At 37.1% G+C, this 24,833-nt stretch overlaps 1 protein-coding gene across 6 annotated transcripts in view; it reads left to right on the plus strand.

Moving 5' to 3' along the window:
- DENND4C (DENN domain containing 4C) overlaps positions 1 to 24,833 on the plus strand; it is a 70,501-nt gene that overhangs the window by 33,421 nt on the left and 12,247 nt on the right. For 4 of the 6 annotated variants that reach the window (XM_072922622.1, XM_002190607.7, XM_030258738.4 and 1 more), the window contains 17 exons: positions 2,001 to 2,101; positions 5,064 to 5,282; positions 6,266 to 6,411; positions 7,499 to 7,534; positions 7,760 to 7,890; positions 8,723 to 8,855; positions 9,297 to 9,503; positions 10,180 to 10,308; positions 11,027 to 11,171; positions 11,504 to 11,650; positions 13,836 to 13,961; positions 14,828 to 14,968; positions 16,281 to 17,425; positions 18,330 to 18,510; positions 20,158 to 20,267; positions 22,900 to 23,075; positions 24,094 to 24,276. In XM_072922622.1, the coding sequence (XP_072778723.1) occupies positions 2,001 to 2,101; positions 5,064 to 5,282; positions 6,266 to 6,411; positions 7,499 to 7,534; positions 7,760 to 7,890; positions 8,723 to 8,855; positions 9,297 to 9,503; positions 10,180 to 10,308; positions 11,027 to 11,171; positions 11,504 to 11,650; positions 13,836 to 13,961; positions 14,828 to 14,968; positions 16,281 to 17,425; positions 18,330 to 18,510; positions 20,158 to 20,267; positions 22,900 to 23,075; positions 24,094 to 24,276 (3,456 nt within the window). The remainder of the gene's footprint in view (positions 1 to 2,000; positions 2,102 to 5,063; positions 5,283 to 6,265; positions 6,412 to 7,498; positions 7,535 to 7,759; positions 7,891 to 8,722; positions 8,856 to 9,296; positions 9,504 to 10,179; positions 10,309 to 11,026; positions 11,172 to 11,503; positions 11,651 to 13,835; positions 13,962 to 14,827; positions 14,969 to 16,280; positions 17,426 to 18,329; positions 18,511 to 20,157; positions 20,268 to 22,899; positions 23,076 to 24,093; positions 24,277 to 24,833) is intronic. The other 2 variants (XM_072922623.1, XM_030258736.4) reach the window with 2 other exon arrangements.

The raw sequence follows: 24,833 nt of genomic DNA on the forward strand, positions 1-24,833 counted from the left end.
AACTTAATCATTTGAAGATACTTGCAGGGAAAAAATACCTCAGTATTTTTGTTCGTAAGTAAAATGGAAGTGGAAGATTGTGTTACAGAAAAATAGAGATAAACCCAGGAGATTTTGCAGGGAGATAAGGATTTCAAGATGCTTTAGGACTGTTAGAAAGACCAAGTACCAACATTACTTGGATTGGTTGTTGAAGTAAAAATCTGCTAGTGACTGACCTCTTATCAGGCTGTCAGCTTTCCTACCCTTTCTTTAACAGTCTTATAAGCACATTTCTCTTTCAATAGTGAATTGATCTCATCTGGTTTTGCTGCCCATTTTGCATTTATCATATCTATGCAACATATTTGACTTCAGAGGAGTTCAGCATCTGTAACTTTTGACTTTGGTAAATGTGAGGTATTGGTATCTGCGTTATAAAGCATTTTTAACCTGGCAGTGAGTATATCTTTCAGTTTTGGAGGTGTGTAGGTAAACCCAAATCTCCATAAAGCACTTTGTGTTGAAGATAATATAGAATTATGAAAAGAGTCTGTTATTAATGAATAAAGATTTTTTCTATTTAATTTTATCCACATCGGTTTCTGCCCCTGTGTTAGTGCAGTAGTGCAGTCTATCTTAGTGCAGTAGTGCTGGATTTATTTGTTTGCTTGTTTAGGTGTAAAACATTTAACAGCATTGTTGCTGACTTGGAAAGACTGCTTAATAGGAAAATCCATTTCTAGAGCAAGTATGCTGCTTTCCTAAGCTGTACCAAAAATACTTAATACCTTTTATTAAAATTAATAATAAATAAAATACCTAAAAAAAAAATTTAAAAGTAAATAAAAGTAGCTTTTATTCATTCAGCATCTTCCTTATTACTTGTTAATTTTTCTAAACTCTCTCTGTGATACATAATGAGCTTTCAATGTTAGCTAGCCTTTTTAGGGCAAACATTTGAGAGTTTGTTTTATTTTCAAAGCAGGACTTTTTTCCTGTCACTTTGGGAATGGTACTACTTATATTGTTTATAGGCATGCCATTGTTGTGGGGAAAGAATGGGCAAAGGCATCCATAAGTATGGAATTTTTCTTTACCTCCATGAACTTTGGCTTCCTTCCTAAGGTATTTCTGTGTTCATGCCAATAAAGCAAATAATGGAACAAGTATTTCACAGATGCAAAGTGCAGAAACAAATAGTGCCAGTATCAGCTTGGGTTGACAATATAACTGATTAGGTTTCATGGCAAAGAGGTTTGTTATAGTCTCTGTAAGAGCAATTCTCTTCCATCTTCTGCCTTCGAGAAAGAGGCATAGGAGTTCTTGGGATTTATTCCCTTCTCTTTATTTATATCCATCTGCTAAAGAAGGTCTGTTGTATCTGTTGTTGTCCTATTGCATCTGATGTTGTTGGGCATCCCTTTAGGCAGTTTACCCCACTGCTTAATCAACCACATAATTTTCCAACTGTGAACTGAATTCTCAGTCTTTCTAGTACCTGTTATACTGTGAAGATAGGACTGGGTTTCCATAGACATATAGCAAAGTACCGTATGACCATCAAGTTCTCAGACTGATCTGGCCTCTTTCATTAACATGTTGTACTCAGAACTACTTTTATTTGTAGGAGCAGTGGTATGGCAGGTTTATGCTAGAATAGACTTTGTATAATAATCATATACAGAAGAGCGTGCTTAAATCATATTGGCAAGGCTGATAAAAAATCTGAAAGAGAAATAGTCTATAAAGTCTACATTAAATATGAAGGCAGATCTCCTTGCAGAGTGGGGGAAACGCTACTCATTACTCACTTTATACTGTTGTGTATCTGAATAAATGAAATTCTGAGTTATGTCAGTCCCATTTTTTAATTTTTGACAAATAGGTACAGTGACAGGATTTCAAAATAATTTGGAGGTACTGTCTTCTGTAAATGAGGCAACTTAAAGCTGTTGGCATTATTCTTTTTTATATTGTCTCTATTTTATATGTCCTTTTTTGTCTCTCCTGTGATTTAGATCAGATGATAAGAAGAGCACCAGCTGGAAGCAGTTTCCTAAAAAGCCATGTAAAAGTCTTCTCAGCACCTTAAAGAAACTGCACCCACAGCTTGCAGCAGGTGAAATAGATAAAATAGGAAGTTTTAATTATTATATAACTATAATGATTTCCTCCTATCACATGTAGTATGATTGTTTTTAGACTTTTTAAATGTACATTTGTAGAATTTAATCTGGTTTTTATCCTTTACTCATGGTCCTGTTCAGCGTCTCATCCAACAGTACCCCCAAGTCCTTGACAGAGATCTGTTCATCCCCCAGCCTGTGTTGATACTGGGGGTCTCCCCACCTCAGAGAGCAGCACCTTGCACTTGGTCTTGTTAAATCTCGTGAGATTTCCATGGGCCCAGTTCCTGAATTTGTCCAAGTCCTTCTGGATGGTATCCCATTCCTCAGGTGTGTCAACAGCATCACTCAGCTTGGTGTCATTTTCAAACTTGCTGAGGGTGCACTCGATCCCTTTATCTGTGTTATTGATGAAGATATTAAATAACACAGACCCCAGTATAGACCCAAGGGCTGCCACTTGTCACTGATGTTCATCAGGGCTCTAAACCATTCACCACTACCTCTGGATGGGACTAACCAATTTCTTATCCCCTCTAGCAGTCCCTCTGTCAAATCCATCTGTCTCCAGTTTGGAGAGAAGATGTTGTGGGGGTGTGTGTCAAAGGCTTTACACAGTTCTGGACATCTGTAGCCCTTCCCTTGCCCTCTGATGTAGTCACTCCATCACAGAAGGTCACTGAGTTGGTCAGGCAGGACTTGCTTTTAGTGAAGCTGTGCTAGCGTCTTAAGTCACCTCCCTGTTCTCCCTATGCCTTAGCACAGCTTCTAGGAGGATCTGTTCCATGATCTTGCCAGGCACAGAGGGGAGGCTGATGGGGTGGTAGTTCCCAGGGTCCAGTGCTAGCAAATATCTTAGATAATGGCATTTCTACCACAATAATGGATTAGCTAATTTTTGACAAACTGTTTTGTCAGAAGGAAAATAAAAACTGGCTGTATTCAGCCTAATGTCTTTGACAGATAAGAGCAAAATTCTAACTGACCTAACAGTTTTCAGGTATTGTTTGTTTCTAACTGAAAACGGATTCTTTCAGGTAAGATGATTCAGAGTATGTAATGTTAAATTATTATGGGGAAGGAAACTTTGATGACTTCATAGGTGTACCTAAGATACAGAAAATTCATAAGTGAGAAAAGTAAAAAATTGTAGTAATTAATAGGTAGTCCTGCCTTAGTTTTCTATGATTTTTTTTAAGTAGCCTTTACTTCATCTTTTAGAAAATCTTAACTTTTATTTTTATCAACAGGGTATATAATTCATTAGAAACTACTTCCTAATTCTATCTTGAGCACAGCCAGTCACTCTTAAATAATTTTTCTATTTCAGCAATATGATAATAGCTATGTTGTAATATTTATTTGTATTTATGTAGAGGTGTGGAACTGTCATTTTCAGCAATATCTACTGTTGGAGTTTTAAGAATGCAAGAGCAAACTCTAAATTAGTCACTTACTTGTTTCCACCATTTGGTGCGCTAAAATGTTAGGATTGGTGTTAGAAAAGTAGTTTTAGATGTGTATTCTTCAGAACAGGGAAAACATAATGTAACAAACCAGTGGTTTAGGTCACTTAAAGAATCAGTGGCAAAGCTAGCAGCAAAAGTAGGTTTCGTATGAATTTGCAAAAGCACAACAAAGTTCAATAGCAACATTCACTCTAACACTGATGAAGAACAAAAGGAAAATCAGACTAGAATCAAAGTAGAATGATTTTAACAAAGTCTGGAAATGCAAAGGGGCAAGGGTGTAAAGAGCTAGGGGAGACCCTTCTGTAGAGTCAAGAGTTTCAGAGAGGACCCACTTGCTTTCTAAATTCCTAATGGAGCCTAGGTGCAACTGAATCCAAACTCAGCCTTAGACCATGGGGCCAAGTCCAAACTAAGCTCCAGGTTTGTCCAAAGGATTTAGCAGCACTCAGTCCTTGACTGAGAAAACATTTACTAAGTGATTTAATGAGATTTACTGTAAGCACCACAGTAACTTCCTACAGATCTGAGGTAGAAATATTCATGCTATACTTGCCATTGGGTTTTTAAATCCATTGACACATACATGCACACAGACCCAAAGAATTGTATGCGAAGGTCTATGTACCTGTTTAAAATTCACTTTTGAGTTCTGTGAGATAGTCCCAAACCTTGACAACACTCAAGGGATGACAGGTTGAGCTGTGAGGATTGGGTGGTACCCAGTACTGGGGGGGATAGCCCAGACCTTGTCTGCGGGTTTCAGCAATGATCTGAGTATAGCATGACAAACAAGAGAGCTGGTGGGCCCCGAGAGGTCCACTCAGAATGGGGCACTGGGGCAGTCACAGCTGCCCCAGAGAGCTCAGAGGGCCTGGCTTAGGACTAATCTTCATAGTGTCACAAAATTATTGTCTTCAGTCATCTGTCAATCTTCATCCTGTGGACTGAAAACTACTGGAATTTTCCTCAAAAGTCCAGTTATTATAATAATATCGTTATTTTTAAGCTGTGATTCAGTCAGATAGTGTTCCAAGCCTGTCCATTAGGCAAAAACTGTTCTTTAGGCAGCAGCAGATGTTTCTGATAAGCTTGAAAGGGAACTTAACTGCTCAGGACAAGACCTAGAGAGAATGCGTGAGGAGACTAGAGATTGTATAGCAACCCAAAAGGAGTTTGGTTGGGGCAGGGAGTGTAAAAAACTACCACACATCGTTGCTTTGTGTTTGTGTTGATTTATTTTTTAAAGACTATATTTTGTTGAGTATGAAGTAACATTAACTGGGCTGACATCCTTGTTTTGTGTCGCAGACTGCTGCATGAGTTAGAAAAATACACTTTTGAGGTAACCTTGTATGTCAACCAATTCAGTTGGAAAATAATCACGGGTTTTCTAGTGCTTATCACTTATGAACATGGGCAAATAGAAAAATTTTTGAATGCACTGAATTTTTATTAAAGGCTTGTATGTGTTGCTCATTGCTAGTTCACAGGAAAACTCAAGAAGGCTGTGCAGTGGAAATGACTCCTATAGAGGCCGATTTCTCCTGGCAGAAGAAGATGATAGAACTTGAGATGGAGATCCAGGAAGCTTTTCTCCGTTTCATGGCATCTATTTTAAAGGGTTACAGAACATTCCTCAAGCCAATCACACAGGCACCTTCAAATAAAGCAACTGCTGCCGATTCATTGTTTGATCATCAAGGTGAGGGTGTGGCAAACAAGCTGCTGATAGCATTGGCAGTGTTGCAACTTCAGAGCTGAAGAGCTGCGTAACTTTAAAAGGTCAAAGCTCTCTTAGGTTTTACAGCTCTTGGTAAATTTGCAGTTGTCTTAAGTTAAGCTATTCAAAGTTGGTTGGAACACAGATACATACACATAGAACTGCAGATTTGCACTAGCTCCAGTATTAGAAAAAGGATTTTTTTAGTAGCATGATGCCCTGTCATCATGGCATATTCTGCAAGGGCATCTCTTGGGAATTAAAAAACATTTCTCAGTTTGTATGATGCAAAAATGGTAAAAACACAGTAATGAGGAATGAAGTAATGGCCTTGATAGAAATGGAAAAATAGTAGAGAATGGGGCAGAAATCAGAAATATGGCAAGCAATAAACAATAGTCATCAAATGTTACTTCCCTCATCACTGTTAACTATTCTGATCTGTTCATGAGTTGGACGCTCCATAAAATGTCACAGGGGTTTTGTCGATGGTGGTGTTTTGGGTTTTGTTTCTTCTTTTGGAGTTGTTGATTTTTTTTTTTAAATATTTGATATTTGAAAAGAGATTTTTAGGTAATCATTTGTAGAATTTTCAATTTTATCAATCCCATCACCTTTTAGAATAATTTTAATTTTCGTATGGTTTTAGCTGTTGGATGCTTTTGTACAAGGTTATCTTTTTCTTGCTCAATGAATCAACAGAGTGACAAGGGATTAGGTGGGTGTGATTGGTTGCCAAGGATGTAAAAAAAAAAAACTATTAAAAATGCTGTTATTTAAATCATTCAAATACAAGTATATTTAAGTAGTTGTTATTGATAAAGCAAATACTTTATGTATTTGCATCTTAAGTAATTTATATTGATTATGTGATTTCTGTGATTTCTGTTTATTAACACACTTCATGTGGTAATTTCTTATGGAACATTTAACTGGTTTAGTTGTGTGTTCCCTTTTATAACCAGGATTTTTAAAAAGCAGAGACCGGGCCTATACAAAGTTCTACACGCATCTCACCAAAACACAGATTTTCAGCCGCTTTATTGAAGAGTGCAGCTTTGTGAGTGACAAGGATACTGGCTTGGCATTTTTTGATGACTGCATAGAAAAGGTGAAAAATATGCTACTAAATAATATTCTTCTGTTCACTTTGTGTTACTGTCCCATCCTTTAGTTGGGAAGGTACATAACTTCTGCAGGAAGTATTCAAAAGGATTGGAATTCTTGGTGGTTATTGCTGAGACTTTTTCCTTTCTTCATTTTTCTTGCATGGTCATAATTTCTGCGTTGTTGGAGGAAATTTTAATTGAAGGCCTGTAGGATTTCAATATATAAGATAATGTGAGAATTATCAGCAGCTGACACTTCAGCAAAATACCATCCATGTCTTCCCATTAAATGTTCATTTCTTTCCTCTAATGTAGAATTGCTACAAAAACATCATTGTAGTTTTTCCCACAATTTCAACTTTAAACGTGCCTAGTGTTTCAGATGTGGTTTATGTAGATAAGTTCCCATTTCATGACATGCATGTTTTAGGAGAAAGATTACTCCTTTTTTTTTTTTTTTTTTTTTTTTAATGTAGTCACATCAGTATGGTTCTGGTCTAGATAGGTCATGGAGTTTATAGCTTCATCTTTAAAATTCCAAGTTCACAATATTAAACTTAGGAGCTAAAGAATTGTGTTTGTTTTTTAAGGCACATATATATGATTTTTTCTGGGAGAACCTTTATTTTAATAACAAGTTTCTATAGACTGTGAGTCTTTGATTCAGTATTGATTCTAATCAGATTAATATTTGTGAATGGACAAAAATTTATTTGCCTTCCTTTTTTTCTGCTAAATGTGGGGTATGCAGCTAGAGAATGCTTTGTTAATAGTTTGTTATTACTGCGGGTTGTCATACAGGAAAAGCTGCAGAACAGGAGTTTCTCTCAACTAAACAAAATGAAAGCACTTTTCCTTTGATAGATTAAGGATTTTCTATTTAGTAGATCATGTCAGCAGAGAGAAAGCATGCTGATTACTGAATTCTTCACTGAAGTATTTAAAAAAGAGCTTAATTGCTTCTACGGTAATATGGAAAATTGACAGTTCTTCTTTAATATTTCAGCAAGTGGCACAGCTTTAATATAAATATTTAGGATTTTGATTTTGAGTTGAGAAGAAGCTCTTAATTATTTTTTCTTTTCCCAGCTCTTTCCAGATAAAGGAACGGAAAAAGGAGAGAAGGTATTTCTGCCTTTGAAAATGTTTAGGAATATCTGATCAAGAAATAAAAATGGAACTACAAGAATGTGGACTTGATATTTGAATAATTAGAACAAATATAATTTATATATATCCAGTCAAATACAGTGTATATTAAATATATTTTTTACATATGCCAACATAATTGACACTGAAAAGGACATTTTGTTACAAACTCTGTACTTAATGTACAAACTCTGTTTTCAGGTTGATGTTGATTCTGTGGAAGATGCACGCTTGATTGAGCTTGATGAGTCACAAAAAAGTGAACACACAGTGTTCATAATGCCACCAGAACCACCTGCTGATGATGGACAGGACCGAGTGCCAAAATACAGGTATAAGTTAGACAGTCACATAGAGTGAAACTAGAGTGCCTATGATGGTTAGCAGGGCAGATGTTCCATACTGGTGCAAGACTTGCCTTAGTACAGTATTCAGGAGAACTTTTTGAAAGATAGGAACTGCCCAGATTCTGGTAAGTTTCTGAACCTCTAGAAGTTAGAGTTTTGGGTATGTATATGTGAGGGCATGTAGATTATGGTATTAATTTTTCAACAACTTCTTGGCAACTTTATAGTAATACTTTTCTGCAAGTATTCAGTGTCCTTGCTCCTGTTTGAGTCATTTATGTGTATTTTGTAACAAGTGCAGTGGTCTTTGTTACACGTTGGGAATGATTATGGGTGGGTTATGAGTCTACCCAGTGCTACTGATCTGCAGATGATGAACCAGAAGAACAAAACGTGCACTCCGCTTTTCAGATTTCTTTCATTCAGTATTTTTCGTCCCTGTGCAAGAAGTGTGGAGTTTCTGACACTCTGGGTACGATTTGTTTCTTCCTGTCTCTCTTGGAGATCATGAATGTTCTGTTTTTTGCTGTTGTTCTTGTTAATCATCATCTGAGCTCGCCTGACCTTCATGACATGGTTAACAGTCTGGTTCTTATTTCCATAGTCTTTGGAGGTTTAATGTCCGAGGTATCTTCTTGTACTATCTTTGTGAATAATGCTGAAAGGATCTTGCTGTTTTCTCTTTTTTTTTTCCTCCTAGTTCTTTATTCTCCTGTTTGTCATTTTTTCCCATATCAGTTGTTTTCATATGGCTTTCCTGCTATGACCTGCTATGCGAAAAGCTTTTATTTTCTGTTTTTCTAAATCATTTGTATAGCTATAAAAACTTCCCGCGACTAGATTTCAAGCTCTTCGACAGGCCACAGGAGCTCAAGCTCTCCTTCACCAGACACCCAGCTGGAAGCAGCATTTCAAATAGTCCAGCACTCATGGCAAAGAGGACAAAACAGGTCAGATGAGTCTCACTGTAATCCCTGTGTGATTGTTAAAAGATATGCATTTTCTTGGTAGAACTGCCACTGCCTGTTTATACTATAAATTAATATTAGAGTTTTGGTCTCTGTACCTATTCAGACTGAACACTTAAAAGAAACAGAAGAGGTTAAAAAATGTCATCTGAGATTTCAGTTTATTGTCAAATGCATTTTAAGCTTTAGGCCATAATGTAAAATTAAATTGAAATTTATGCTTAGTGTGAGAAAAAAAGATAGATCCTGATCTAGATTTTGCTTGCAGATTATCTTAATAAGAGAATGGTGAAAGGGGATCTTCAGCTGAATGTTTGTCTATTATTATTAAATTCTTACTCTTAAGAAAACAGTGTCTCAGTTAGATTTCTAGATTCAAGTTATGTCTTTTATCTGCTTTTGTGTTTTGTTTCACCCTTACAGGAGATAAAAACAGCTCATAAATTAGCGAAGAAGTATTATGTAAGCCCCTCCCAGTGGGCTAAATGTCTCTTCAGTCATAGTTATAGCCTATGGTTTATTTGTCTGCCAGCCTATGTCAGAGTTGCACATCCCAAGGTCAAAGCACTGCAACAGGCATATGATGTTCTGATTAAAATGAGGAAAACCGACGTGGAACCACTAGATGAGGCAAGTGCAAATCAAAAACAGTTACCATGACTGAAATAGAAGACAAGGTGCAAACACAGTGTGTTTCGCTGACACCACCACATTAAGCATACTTATGGCTAGACCTGTGTTTAAAACCACCTTAAAATAATCTCAAGTCAGCTTAACTACAGCAACTGAAAATTATTTGCCTTTTTATCCTCAGCATAGTGTGTGCTGGGTTAACCATTCCAACTCAGTGTTGCTAGTCTTCTCACAGGTGACTTGCAGAAGGCAGTTCTTGAATATCCCTGGTTTTTATTGCACTTTAATTAGTGCTTTGCAGCCTTACGGGACTGAAGAGATGATGGGTTTGTGTGCAGCACACTGTTCTTTCAGTAGTATCCACAGCTCCACAGCAGCAAGTTGTCCTGCTTTTCACATGGGCACCTTACCTCCTTTATTAGAAAAAGAGAAAGAAGACCTGAGTGGAAAAAAAAATTGGCGTGGTCAACAGCGTGACTGCTGGTGTTATTTCAGTTTCCATGACTTGCTCTTTAATTTTTGCTCCCTCTTCTGGCTGTAGCATGTTATGGACTAAGTAGTTGTTCTCACAGTTTTCCCTTTTACATGTGTAAAAGCTGGAAATCAGGAAAGAACTCAAGATACTACAAAATTCCTGTCTTTAGTCCATTTACACATTTCTGTATCTTGTCAGGTCTGTTACAGAGTAGTAATGCAGCTCTGCGGATTGTGGGGTCAACCTGTTCAGGCTGTGAGAGTCCTTTTTGAAATGAAAAATGCTGGAATACAGCCAAATGCCATCACCTATGGTTATTACAATAAGGTAAGGGTCCAGTGTCTTTTGCAGCTGTCACTCCCAATGTCTCGTAGTATGTTTTTAAGGTTATTTCTTGCAGCTCTTCTCTTGGATTTGCTAATTCTGTTAGTCAAGCAATCCTTTTGGACATGTTTACAGAATGACTGAATCTACACTAAATGGTTCTAAACTGTTAAATTTATATTCCCATGTTGTTTGGCTGACCAAAAATACTATTGAAATACAGATTTACGCTGTTTCCATTTGCAAATTTTGGAACCATCTAGTGCTTCCATGTCAAATAAATCTATTCTAAGGTGTATTCTTTAAGATAGGAAGATCCAAGATGGATGAAGGCTGGAATTAGGCTAGTTGAAGTAGCCTCCCCCTCTTTCCTTGCTATCCTGATGAAACTTGATAGTAAACTATATAAACGAAAAAGAAAGGAGATGTTAGTTTTGGTCTTCTGTTGCTATCAAAATATATAGATAAGAATAATTCCCACCTTGTTTAATCAAAGTAAGCTTGATCCATTGTCCAGTTTTACTCTACTATTTTGTATTGAGCTGTGGAATAAAAGGGAAGAGCTCATAAAAACTCAAGTATTTGTCCTACTTCACATGGTTGGCAGTAAATGCTTTTTTGTTGTTGTTGTGGGGAGGAGGGGAAGCTTCTCATTCTACTGTGTTTTTTTTATGTAACTTCCTTACTGTTTTTGTTATTGCAAAAATGTCTCTTTCTGCAGGCAGTTTTAGAGTCTTCTTGGCCTAGCGGTAACCGCAGTGGCATATTCCTGTGGACAAAGGTACGAAATGTAGTTCATGGCACAGCGCAGTTTAGGCAGTGCCTGAAGAAATCAACGCCGAACCCACGAATGCCTGTGATACTAGGTAACACGTTAGTTGAAATATATTTATTTCTGGTGAACAGAAATTACATACTTTCAGAGGGATTGCAGCTAACATTGTGGCTTTTGAAAGTGGAAAAATCTGTCCTTAAATGTATAAAAATTGGTATTTGCCAACTTGATGCTTGTAACATGATTAGAATGTCATTTGCATACTGAAGAATTAATTATCATGATTTATTCAGCCAGAATTTCATGCTCTTATTTTATATGTGCAAGCAGAAGTATTTACTGTTGTCTGAACAGGTTAGATTTATTTAAAAACCTGAACAATTAAGTCCTCTCTTACTAACCAGCTCTCGTTCATGTCTTTAGCTCTTCGGAGTCCCACGGGTGGAAGTGATGGGGACATGGTGAGCCATGGTAGCGTGGATAGTTCTAATGATGCTAACAGTGGGGAGCACACCCTCTTCGTCAGTGACTTAGTCAGGCTTGATTCCGTTGATAATCACTCTAGCACAGGTACTAGATTCTGCTGGGTTTACTACTAACAGTTCCCCAAAAGGCTAAAACGTCTAGTCTCTCTCCTGTTGATTTCCCCACTCACAACTACTGCTTTCCCTTCTTTAACCTGTAGAGAAGTGTGGAGTTAATTTGTGCAGAAAAAGAAGTACACTATTGTTGAACATTTCTCCTTTACTGCACATCATGCTTTAATTCAGAATGTACCATAGCAGAAATAGTTATATTAAAATAAATGTTTTGCTGTGGTCTCACGTACCCTGCTTTTTGTGTTAACCTTCAGAAAAGATCCGAAGCCTCTGACATATGAGGCTGTTTAATTTTTGCGTGTTATCATTTATTCACAGAAGTAGTAGTCTATGTCAGTAAAATCTTTCTGTGAAAGGAAAGGAGTGATATTTAGTGAGTTGATTAGAAGGTAACACTTGAAAATGTTTTTCCTTGATAATATCTCAGGAAGTTCTAATTAGCATTCATGGAATTAGTAGGTTATAGTAAGCCATGCTTTTAAATGCTGTATTCAAATGTCTTAATAATAGTAGCTGCTAATCTTTGAAATAAATACAGAATTTGTTAGAACCTTGTCATACGGTTTTTAGGAGACACCTTGGGGATGGAAAGGCAGGTGATAAGCTGGAGAAAAACTCCAGGTTAAACATAGTGTGCACTCGTCCTGACAAACTGAAGTAAAAAGAGTGCACAGGAAGTTAATAGTTTAAGATGGCAAGACAAAATGCATGGTTCTTCTTATCTGCTCTAGTACTGATCACATCCTAGTAGTTTAAACTAAACTTCCTTCCTGTGTGTACTTCAAAACTTAATGCATAAAATGATTCTTGCACACTCTTCATGTTTTTAATATCTTGAGCCCTTCTGTAAAGAGAACTTTGAGTCTGATTCCTGTGCTTCATCTGATACGTCTGCCTAGATTACTGAACTTCCCTTCTCTCTGCTCTTTGTTGCTCTGCTTTTTGCTCTTTGCTGTCTCTTGGGTGCCGCATTTGTCCTTGGCTATCATGGTGTGGGGTGCAGACTTATGGTGTGAAGCCTTGGATGCACGTGTGCATTATTTCTACCCTTGAATGTTTCTCCTGCAGGTAATTCACCCATTTATTGATGGGGTATTGGCACTTCTGCTCAAGGCAGGGATACTAACATTATTGAAAATCTGACAGAGAGAAAATAAGCACCTAAGAATGTCAGAACTTAATTTTCTATATAGAAGTATTTTAATATAGTAGCCAAATGTTTTAATTGGTGGCTGCTCAAATTTTTAATTCTTTTTAACATAGTTGTTATTTGTTGGTAAAATAAACAGCAGTGATATGTATGGTAGATGAATTGTATCTGTCACCCAAGTTTTATGGAGCTTCCTAACACCTTTCACACTCAATACCTTACTTTGATCTTCATTATTGCAGTAGGAATGCTAATAGGTACTCTGAAGTATATGAAATCCAATTTAGCATTGCTGAGAAATGTGTCCATTTAGTATTTTTGTCTTCTTGCACATGCAACAGCACTTCAGATAAAAAAATAACAGAGGGAAGAGACTTTGTGTATTTTTTCATGTAACAGACTTTTATGATTACTGTAAACTTTTGGTTTTTTAGTGAGTTACAGCTGGCAAGTTTAACTGGTATAGCAGAGAAACAGACTTTTTTAAAAATGTTTGTAGTTTTACTTTTTTCGTCTATTTCAATTTATACTTTGGCATACAGTGCAAAGATATAGCACAGTTTATAGTACAGGTTTTTTCCAGGGCTGCATTCACTGTTAGAAGCTTGCTCAATTATGTCTGTGCTTGTCTAAATTTCTTTTGTTAATGCATTTGAGAATTTAGCTTACCCAGCAGTTAAATATTTCATGCTAATGTGATAGAAAAGGAATGAGAGCAGATATAGTGCATTAAAAATACTTAGTCACCATAGTGTTTCTAGGGGAATAACGCATACTTAGTATAATTAGAATAGTAAATTTGGATTGGTATAGCCAAATTATCTCTGGTGTTTTCATCATTGAATAGGTCTTTCCACAAATTAGACATTTTGGAGATCTTAATATCAACTTTCCTGGAGAGATAACATATGAAACAAATAAATTTCAGATCCTATGTTTTCTTATTGAAAACAAATTTAGGAAGGGAAAATGAACTTGAAGCATGTGTTTGTATTTCTTCCAACAGGTGGTCAGTCAGACCAGGGTTACAGCTCCAAGGATGAACTCTTGAGAGATGGTGAGGATAGATTTCCTGCAACTGAGACACAAGTAGAGGAAGATATTGCTTCTAACCTTGAAGACTTAATAGGAGGTTAAGTATGCATGTTTATGTTGGCAAAGGCTTTTGGTAATATATGTGTTTCATGCATTAGAATACCACAGATACCCAGTGTATTGAATTAATAATGTTCCAAGGCTCAGAATATGATAGATTTCATATAGTTATTTTACTTCTGTTCCCTAAATTATAGCAGTGGAATGTGTATAGGTAGAAATAGCCTTTTATTAGATTAACTTAATATAGATAGAAAAAAATGGACAAATGTTGTGGTACACAGTAATTTACATTCCATTTCCCTCATTTATCTGTTTGAAATCTTGACAATTTTTTTAGCTGTACCTGTTGACCTAATAAAAGGCTCTACTTTTTCTTACAAACTCTTCCCAGCTATAGACAACCTTAGGGTCATCTCCTGTCTTCTGTTCAAATTTTGCCCTTAGTTTTTCTGTATGTTGTTTTTTTCATTAGTGAATTTGTTTCATATCAGGGTTATGAGATCCTCTATGTGAATTAGGGCTTTTAATGCTCTCATTAAACAAATTGCCCTGCATGAAAATCTGTGAACTAGAGGTTCTTTCTTATTCTGTTTGCCTGTTCTTACTCTGCTTTGTTTAGTTGAAAAAATACCATGGGGAGAAATTGGCAAATGCTATAACCCTGTGAACAGCTAAGCACTCTCTGAATAATGCTGGAAGCTGTAACCTTTCTGGGTATTGCTTCCAGGAAATGCTTAGTACCTAGAAAGAATGATCCTTTAGTTTGTTATTACATAAGGTGACAGTTGGAGTTTTTATTTTACATATCAATGCAAATAACGACGAAGTTAAATCTTAACTCTTAATATTTATATATCTATATCTATCTATCTACTAATGTTCACATTCTGTTTCTTGCAGAGATTTCTACAGAAAAATCTTATGAAAAGCAACAGCTGAATATAGAAACTCCAAGTCCAGCTGATCCACCTTCTTGGGGTAACAGTATTGTGAAAGTTCCATCAGGCATTTTTGATAGCAGTGGAAGGCACAGCAGTGATGGTGAGTCACTGGGTGAAACAGAGCTTATTGAAGTCCTGATCTTGTTGTGCTGTAGTATTTTGCAATCCGTTTCATGTTATGAAAAGAAACAAAACTTCTGTTCGAGGTGCAGATGTCTTGCACAATGTTTGCTTTCCACTATTATCCTATGCAGGTAACATAGAAGGAACCTCTAGATTCTAAGGTTGAAAATCACTGTTCTGTAGACTGAAATCAAGGTTTTTAACCTGCCCTGCACTGAGAGTGTTTCAGTAGTGTACCAGGAAACAAAGAGAAATAGTGTCTCCAGTCTTGATTTTGTCATCTAAACCTTGCTGATCTTGGACAAGTCTGTCTCTATTCCTGCAGCTTATATTGCCAACCTATAATGCAGGAACCATGTGTGTTGTCTTTGTGCTGTACAAAATTTATTTACTTATCTCAAAATTTGTGATGAGGAAGATTTATGGATATATAAGAGCCAAATCTTGGGGATGATTTTTTTTTTTCTGCCTTTGTGAATGTCGTTTACTAAGGAAAGGTAGTCCAGCTTCTGTGTAGCTTGATAGCACAGAATGGAGTCTCAGGTAAGAAGTTGCTTGGAACATTTTGGCAGTTATGAGAACTGCTGGCCAGCCAAGAAGCAGCATTGATGTGAGACTCAAACATCGTCCAGCAGGTGAATATGGTATACAAGAGGTCTTCTCTTGGGGTTCTAATATAGTAGAATTTCCATACTTATGAAAGTTTTAACTTTGCTAACACAGCTATCTAGGTAGTACATATTCCAAATTACCCATGAGAAATAGGAATATTTATAAGATTAGTATATGGCTTCCACATGCTAAACTTAATTAGCATTTTCTATATACACATCTGTGTCATAAATGAAATAATGCATCTGTATGGGGCAGACACACATTATAGGTTTTATTTTCAGAACCAGAATGAACTATGCAGTTTGATGTTTAAATCTTGAATGTAGCTGTTGGAGGAAAAAAAAAACAAAATCAGACAGAGCAACTTTTACTTAAAATTGTAGTTTCCTTTAGTTCATGGATGTAGTACTTACTGTCTGAGTGTTGGCACAGGGAAAGGAGGTAGAATCCATAAAGAGCTTTGATTCCAAGGAGTAGGTGGCTTTTGATCTGCAGGATGTCTTTGCAGTGAAATAATGTGTTCATGCTAGTATAACTTCTTAATGGATATCTTGGGACTGTAGTACTCTCAGTCTTCTCTATGTAAGGGGACTAAGGAGATTTCACATGGTTTCAGGAAATAAACATTTTTGGTGGCTATGGACACCATGTTATTAATACATTTTCTCTTTTAGAAACTGTTTCTAGCCCAGTGTTCATCACTCAGGATTCAATTGAAGATACAGTCTTTGGTAATGTTTCTCCTAAGAAAACAAGTGAAAAAAGACAGAAGAGGCAAAAATTGTTTTCAGAGAGAAGCTGCAGTTTCAGCAGTGAAAGCAGAGCTGGAATGCTGCTGAAAAAAGGCAGCTTGGACTTGCATTCTAAAGAAATAGCAATAATGATGGGAGCAGATGCCAAGATCCTAACAGCTGCTTTATCTGGGGCCAAAACTTCACCTTCTCATGTGAATAAATCCCACAGCTTTGAAAATATCACTGACCAGCAGGTTTCTAACATAAGTGGCACTTGGAGTGGTGTGACTGAGAGTGATTGGGACCTAGAATGTAGGTCTTCACCAGTGCTGGAAGAACCTGGGGTAGGACAGGAGGATCTTGAGAATGGAAGAGATGGAAACATGACCACAGTGGAAGACATGAATGAACAATCAGCTGAATCTAAAAACCAGAAACTTGAATCCAAAGATGCAACTGCTAAAAGAAATAGCTTTTATGGAGTGGTTAAGCCTATTGAAAGGGAAGATGTTGAAGTAGGCTTGGACCCTCTGTCTTTGCTAGCTACTGACAGCACAAAACCAGGTTATCCAGAACCTGGAGAAAAGTTGATGTCACCAGTTGCTGCACGTAATTTGGCAGATGAAATAGAGAGCTATATGAATTTGAAGAGCCCATTGGGTAGCAAGTTTCCCAGCATGGAACTGCACAAGCCAGATAAGGATGCAGAAGCTTCTGGTTTACTTGGTCACTCCCAAGAAAGAAGGTCAAGCCTGCCTTTGGATCCCATTCTGCCATCCTCCAAGCATTTTGAAAATCGAAGAAGTCCTTCTGTCTCCAGATCCAAAACATTCACTGTACGATCAAAGCAACAAACTCACCCACAAGTTCAAAAGGAGCGGTCTTCATCTCTGACAGGACTGGGTCGTTCTTCTCCACACGGCTCATTGGGAACTGTTGTAACAACTTTATCCAATCTGAAGTTAGACAATATACTGTCTGGACCAAAAATAGATGTTTTGAAATCAGGCATGAAGCAGGCTGCCAATGTGGCCAGTAAGATGTGGGGAGTGGTAACATCAGCATATAGTTACTCAGATGATGAGGTAAGTGTTTTTCAGTATGAAAAATTTGGGGGCACAAAGTTAGAGGGCTAATTTCTATGTCCAGAAGATTGCTTCTCTAGGTGGTGTTTTTTATTAATTATTGACTTTTATTAGCAAATAAAAATTACACTTTACCTATGGTGTTTTTCCTCGCCATTAAAAAAACCTCATTCTTCAGACAAAAGGAAATTAGATGGTCTCAATGCAGTAAGTTTTAGCTTTTTGTTCTCAACAAAAAATCTCCCATTTGTTTATTAATCCCTTTATTTATATGTAAAGAAACTGAACCAAGAAACCCCGGTAAGTATAAATGTCTGTCACCTTAAATGATGCCATACTGCCCTGTCTTACTTTAGAAAACTAGGTTGTGAAAATAAATTACAAACCTGGGAAGTCAGGTTGGTGGGGGTCAAAGTTAAAAGTAATAAGGTACAATCTGAGATCTAGTAAATTTACATATCAGGAATTTGGAAACTAAATGTTATGGTTCTTCTGTAACTAACAGTGTTTTTCAGAGTAAAACATTTCACATACTAATGACAAGATTGAAAGAGGATATAGAGAGATGAATATTGTAACTTCCTAACTTCCTCTTTTTTTGTGATGTCTTGTTATTGTACCTTCACATGATGTGGCATTATTTTTCCTGTTTCTTCTGTAAAGAACAAACTTATATGACTATAATTTTGACATTCAGTTTGTCAGTTTTTCAATATCCTCCTGCTTTGTCCAGTATCTGCACTTTTTGGGGCTACATAGATTTGTCTTACATCCGATATATTTTTTACATCAGGATTTATCTTAATCTGCTAGTTTAATGATTTTTTTATTTAGGATAAAGATGGAAGACAAATAATGGATGTGGAGGTACTGAAAAAAGCTACTTTTTCTTCTTGCATTAAAGGAAGAAAGCCATCGACCAGACTATAACTTCCCTCTGGGCTTTGAAGATAGTAGTTTAGGAGATAATCTGTCATCAAGAACTGGAGTCCCAGGCCTGCTTACAAATGAGCTTGCACAAAGCACTACTAGTCTTGGTAGTAGCAGCAGTGGTGGAGATGTGGGAAGACAGCATTACAGTGCAGGTGAGATATTTTGGTTTAATTTTCCCCCGATAACTTGATTATAATACAACAAACAGGGAAAACTATTGCATGTGAAATCACTCAAAACAATGGAAGCTATGGTAATGTGAGACTATTTCAAGCCCTTAAGAGTATTACAAGCAAATTTTTACTTCCATTCTATACTCTTCTCTTGCAGTAGCAAGTAGCTAATGCTTCTCTCTTTGTTGAATGCATTAAAAGCTGATACAATATGGAGGAGTTTAACCATAAAAATACTTCCTGTATATATGATAGGAAGATTGTGAACTAGTTACAGCACGAAACACCTCATTTGTGTAAAGTCATAAGACCCTTGAAAGTATTAATAGTGAAATATTAATACAGAAAAACTGAGCAGTTTGATAACTGCAAATAGTTGCATAACTAAGAGAAACAGATCATTTGAGGGAGGAAAGAAACAAACCAACCAAAACCAAATCAACAGAACAGCCCTGTAGTTCCATGTACACAAAAAACATAAAGCAATACACACTTGAAGTTATCCATCTTTACCATGGAATAGGAACAGTTGATAAGTACAAATCAAGATAAATACTTGATTTGAACTTATGTAGGTAAATAGTTGAGGACTGGGAGTCTATTGCAGACTTTTCTTCCCTCCTCCCTGCCAGATGTAAAACTGAATTAAATAAATCTAGTCATTTTCAGTTCAGATGTAATTCAGTTAGATTTGATTCTTACTTTGAGAAAAAAAATGTGTATCTGAACCTGCTGTGGGCCTGGTTTAGGTCTCTTTGCAATACAATACTTCAGTGCTGCAAATATTGTAAAGCTGTCTGCATTACAGAGAGAGAGAAATACCAAGAGAGGAAGAACTTATCTTGCACAGTGGAGATGAGGTGCCCCTGTATCACAAAATCTTGACAAGATTATCTTCTAGTTCCAGTTAGTTAGGAGGGTTATAAGAGCTAACTATAAAGAGTGGAAGCCAACAGGGAATGCAAAATTTGTTCACAAACATAATATTGAACTGAAGAAACAGAGGAGCCTTCTTTATGATTAGGGGATACTGATGGTGATTCTTCTAATAGAAAAATTTGGGCTTGTAAAAAATAATTCTGATAATTTTGCCTTGTAGGATTGATTCCATCTATTTCCGTCTGGAGAATGTATTCCAACTCCTTTTCCCATTTTCCTGGACAAGGCTCATAACTATAAAATCCAGCATTACCAAAGAAAAAGTATTTGGTTTAGTGCAGTGTTAATCAGGGAAAATCTAAGTGCAGTAATAGCATTTTTGGTATCATACACCTCACCTGATGCTGTCCTTACATTTGCTGTTTACTTAGGGATGTATTATTCAAGAAATCATGACTAGTCAACTTCTCAGAGTTGGTCAATATACATTGAGTAATCTTACTGCTCTTAATTAGTCTATTTTTCATTTGTTTTTCTTTTACTAATCTGTGATATATTGTGTTAGAAAAATAACCTTGAAATGTTAATCACAAACTATCTATATTGTAAAGTCAGTAAGATGTCTTTGGAGGTATTTTGGTACAATTTTCTTGCCTTGAACAGAAGTTGAACAGAAGTTATTATCTTTGGGAATGGATTAATTATTCTTTGCTTGAATACAAAACTCAAATTACTCTTTCTGTACAGGTGAAGTTTCATTCCCAAAAAGTATGAAAGTTCTAGATTCTGAGAAATCAGAGCACAGCTCTTCACATAATACTAGTTTATCCAGCATTTTCCAGAACTATGCAATGGAGGTAAGATTAATAAACTCATAGATGAAAGCTATAATGAGTCAATAGTACTGTATGCATTAATTACCTGTTTAGTTGCATTGTGTTTGGTTTTGCCAAAACAATTTTTTCCTTGTTTCTACTGCAGAGATGCTTAATACTTGTAGCTTGGAGTGCAACAGCAGCTTTAAAAATGAAGTGTCTTAAATACTTTTGTGCATCCATCATATATAGAGAGAAAAAGTTATTGAGGGAAGGGTCGAAACTTGAAGTGAAAGAGAAATTAGAGATGAAACAGGAGAAGCATTCTTTTGAGGGGTTTTGGATTTTATTTTCCTTATGAAAATTGTGTTGTTACTAAATAATTGTGATGAGTTGACCACAGCCAGCACCAAAGCCCTCACACAGGTGTTTGCTTAATCCCCTTCAAATGGGGGACAGAACTGAAAGAGCAAAGGAAGAAAGCCTGAGAGCTGAGATAAAGACAATACATGAATTCTGGGGGAAAGATGAAAAAGAGGGAGACACGACCAAAAGAAAATAGTAATACAGAGATCAGTCAGCACCCTGACACCTCAAGGAAGAGCTACCTTGGAAAACCACAGAGTTTTATCTCTGGACTTGATGTTACACAGTGTCATTTGGTCAGCTGAGGCCAGCTGTCCTGGCTGTGTCCTGTCACAGCCTGCTGGCTGAGTTGTGCACATAATTGAAAAGTCCCTGTGCAGCAATAACTAAAATATTGGAGTGTCTTTAACATGGAGCTGGTTACCAGACTGAAACACAGGACTATTAAGAATACTAACAAGATAATTAACTCTATCCCGGCTAAACCAAATGAAATAATGTTTTAGTATGGTTCTTTGTTTCAGATATTACTTGTAGATGATTTCAGATACACAGGCAATGGTCACTGCATTTGCCTTGGTTGCTTTTCTTTCAGCTGCAGTGGTTTTTTTTTGCTAGATCCTATATCATTTTCATTTATGTTTGGTGTTCTGGACATCTAGGCTTGTCAAGCTTCTGCACTGCATTATATAAAGGGTTTAGCATAGTAAAAGATGGTATTTTAATGAATATCTGTATTAGCTCTAAAAATTATTAGAAACTGTGTTTGGTGCTGTTTTTTTGGGGTTTTTCACCCATCTGACTGAAACAACGAAGTAAGATAATAGAGTAAGGTATGTAGTCCGTTCTTCAGTTAGTACAGGATTAATTTTAACATTTTTCTCCAGTTCTCTATCTAGCTTAGTGGTGAGACTTCTATTAGGTAAGGACACAACATTCTGATTTTCCACTTGTACTGGGTTTGCATGGCAAGAATTGGGTTGCAGAAGAGCTGCCAGAACTTTCCCATGCGTCTGACAGAGCCAATGCCAGCTAGCTGTACACTGGACCCCCATTGGCTGAGGCTGAGCCCATTAGTGACAGTGGCAGCAATGCTGGGATGGTGTATTTGAGAAGGGGAAAAGAATGCTGTGCAACAGCAGCTGCTGGCGAGAAGTGAAAACATGTGACAAAAAATCTCTCTGCAGATACCCAGGTCAGTGCAGAAGGAGGGACAGGAGGTGCTCCAGGCACCTGAGCAGAGATTTTCTTGCAGCCTGTGGTGCAGACCCAGCAAGACAGCTGTGCCCCTGCAGCCATCTATGCTGTGCTAGAGCAGGTGGATGCCCAAAGGAAGCTAACCCTATAGACAGGAGCCAGTGCTCCTGGCAGGACCTTTACCCCGTGGGGAGAGGAGCCCTGACTGGAGCAGGACTTGTGACCCTGCAGGAGATCCATGCTGGAGCAACTAATAAAGAATTGAAGCCCATGGAAAGGGCTTACCCTGAAGAAGTTTGTGTAGGACTATGTCCTGTGGGAGGGACCCCATGCTGGAGTAGGGGAAGAGTGTGAGGAGAAAGGAGTGTCAGAAAAACATGGAATGAATTGACCACAATCCCCTTTCCCCATTTCCATGTGCCATTTCAGGGAAGAAGGTGGAGGAGTCAGAAATTAAAGTGAAGCCTGGGAAGAAGGGAGGGGCAGGGGGAAGGTGTTTTAAAATTTGGGGTAATTTCTCACTAACCTACTTGAATTTTTAATTGCCAGAAAATGAAATTTATTTCCCCTAGTCAAGTTTTTGCCTTTTTGTGACAGTAATTGCCGAGTGATCTCCTTGTCTCTGTTGTGACTCACAAGCCTTTTGTTATATTTTTCTTCCCCTGTTCACTTGGACAGGGAGGTTGCTTGAGTGGTTTTGGTGACCACCTGGCATCCAGCCAGGGTCAACACACCACACTATAAAGGTTTCTTCTATGTTTGATTAGTTTTGTGGAATTTCTTTCCTCTTTCGGATAAGTAGGCATGCATTTACTTATAAAATTCAAAACAATTTGTATATGTTGAAGTCTTCATAGAAGCAAGCAATTGCAAATGCTAAATTAGTACCTTTTTGGGGTAATGTTTCTTCTATGACAGAAATAAATTACTTATATCTTCATTTCATAGGTAAGTTAGTGTGGATGAGATAATACCTAGTATGGTGAGAAAGAAGTAGTGAACTCATTTCTCCCCACTGGCCTTCTGGTACCTATTAAACTTCTATGGGTACTGAGCCTATAAAAAATAATTGTAAAAGAGCCCAAATAATAATAATTCTTTGCTGTTCTAGGTCTTGATGTCAAGCTGCTCTCAATGTAGAGCTTGTGATGCTTTGGTTTATGATGAAGAAATCATGGCTGGATGGACAGCAGATGACTCAAACCTGAACACTACCTGCCCTTTCTGTAAAAGTACCTTCCTACCTTTGCTTCATGTTGAGTTTAAAGACCTTCGTGGTTCTGCAAGGTCAGTACATTTTATAGATACACCATTTCTGACTTTGTACCTGTGCATGGTTATATTTTCCCACAAGAGGATCTTCAATGTCTTTCACCATCCAGATGTTAGCAAGAATGTTACTTCCTACTCGGTGGTCATGATTGTACTGGAGGAAATTATAAGTTGTGTAAACTATTGAGTTGCATTGTAAAGCAGCCAAAACCCAAAGAACTGGTTGCCTTTTTATCACTTTTTTGTTTCGTATTTTCTTTTTAAGTGTAACTGTATGAAGGTGTAAGTCAGTTTTCAAGTTGTTTCGATGTTAAAACAAAGCCTATGGGCTTTAAACTTTATAAAAGCATGTGAAGAGGTTTTTAAATCTGTCAGCAAAGAATTTTTTCCAGACCAAATCTGTCATCAGCTTTTAGTTCCTGATGCTCCACCTTATTGTTTCTATAGTTTAAGCTACTCTGTTTACTGTTTTTAACCTCTTTTAGTTGCACTGTGAAAAACAGAGCTTAATGTTAAGTTCCAGTTCTCACTATAGTGGTTATTGTTCTGAAACAGAGGTTCCACTAGTTCTCTAATGCAGAAATTGAACATCTGTATTAACTGTAGAGTATGTACTTTAGAGACTTAGCAAAGCAAGACACATTTTTGTTGTCATGTGCTTATAATGGTGTATGGTCATGTAGTATGTAATGTCACATTATAATAGCAACCATTTTCAGTGATGTATCATCTATTAATATACTGTTCTGATTTGAAACCATGACAAACTAAGGTCGCTTGTGATGATTTATGTCCAGTGTAGAATGCCTTGTTTTGCAGATCAAATCTCTCTATGTGTTAATTTACTCTGCCTGTTTAAGTTGCAGAGGTGAGAGTAGGATGAAATTTATGTCCTGTTGTCAAGCTTTTTAATGTTGTATTTCCTTCTTTTGCTGCTTCTGAAAAGTAAATGTAGAAAATAATGACTTTATGATTTTATGCCTATATATTTACCTTTGTATTTTTCTCCCTCCCATACATGTTGTAACTTCAGCTTCTTCCTGAAGCAAAGTACCTCAGGAGATAGTTTACAGAGTGGCACCCTTCCATTAACCACAGATCCTCTGGAGCAGAAACTGTTGACCAGTCCAGCCGTTGCTGACTTGATCAGTTTTTCAGATCACTTGCCGTCCAGCCACACCATAGCTGAAGAAACCAGCTCTGCATCTGAGCAGGGGTAGGTAAAACAGGATTGTTAGTTCTGTCAGAAATGCATCAGTACTTCCACACTTACACAGGTAAGGTTGGCTTTTATACCAAATATGGTGAAGTACAATTGTAACTTGAAGGTCATCTCTTTCCTTTCTCACCTTTTGCATGTCTTAAGCATGCTTTTATCAGTTTGAAGTCAATTCATTCCACCAAGTGAGTAGATTCTAGAGATACATGTATAGAAATGAAACTTCATGTCCATCTGTTACTGATCAATAGTTAAAACCTATTGTGGTTAAAACCCAATCACCATTTAAACTCACACAGAAATTCAAGCATTGCTTCTCCTTTCCTTGAATATATGATTTAACAAGAACAACACAACACTGTGGGAGACAGTAAGTCCATTTGCTGGAACACTTTGCTTGAGAGAAAGTTGTGGGAGCACTCAAGTCTTGTGTTGAGCTTGTGTTCTATAAGAAACCTATGTAAAACTGAAACTCTAAAAAACAGTATCACTTCTGGAACAGTTTGAGGAAAAAAAGCATTAAGGGGAAGGTATCATGTTGGATGAGGGAAAAA

This window comes from Taeniopygia guttata, chromosome Z, assembly GCF_048771995.1.
Source record: "Taeniopygia guttata chromosome Z, bTaeGut7.mat, whole genome shotgun sequence".
NCBI classification, from domain to species: Eukaryota; Metazoa; Chordata; class Aves; order Passeriformes; family Estrildidae; genus Taeniopygia; species Taeniopygia guttata.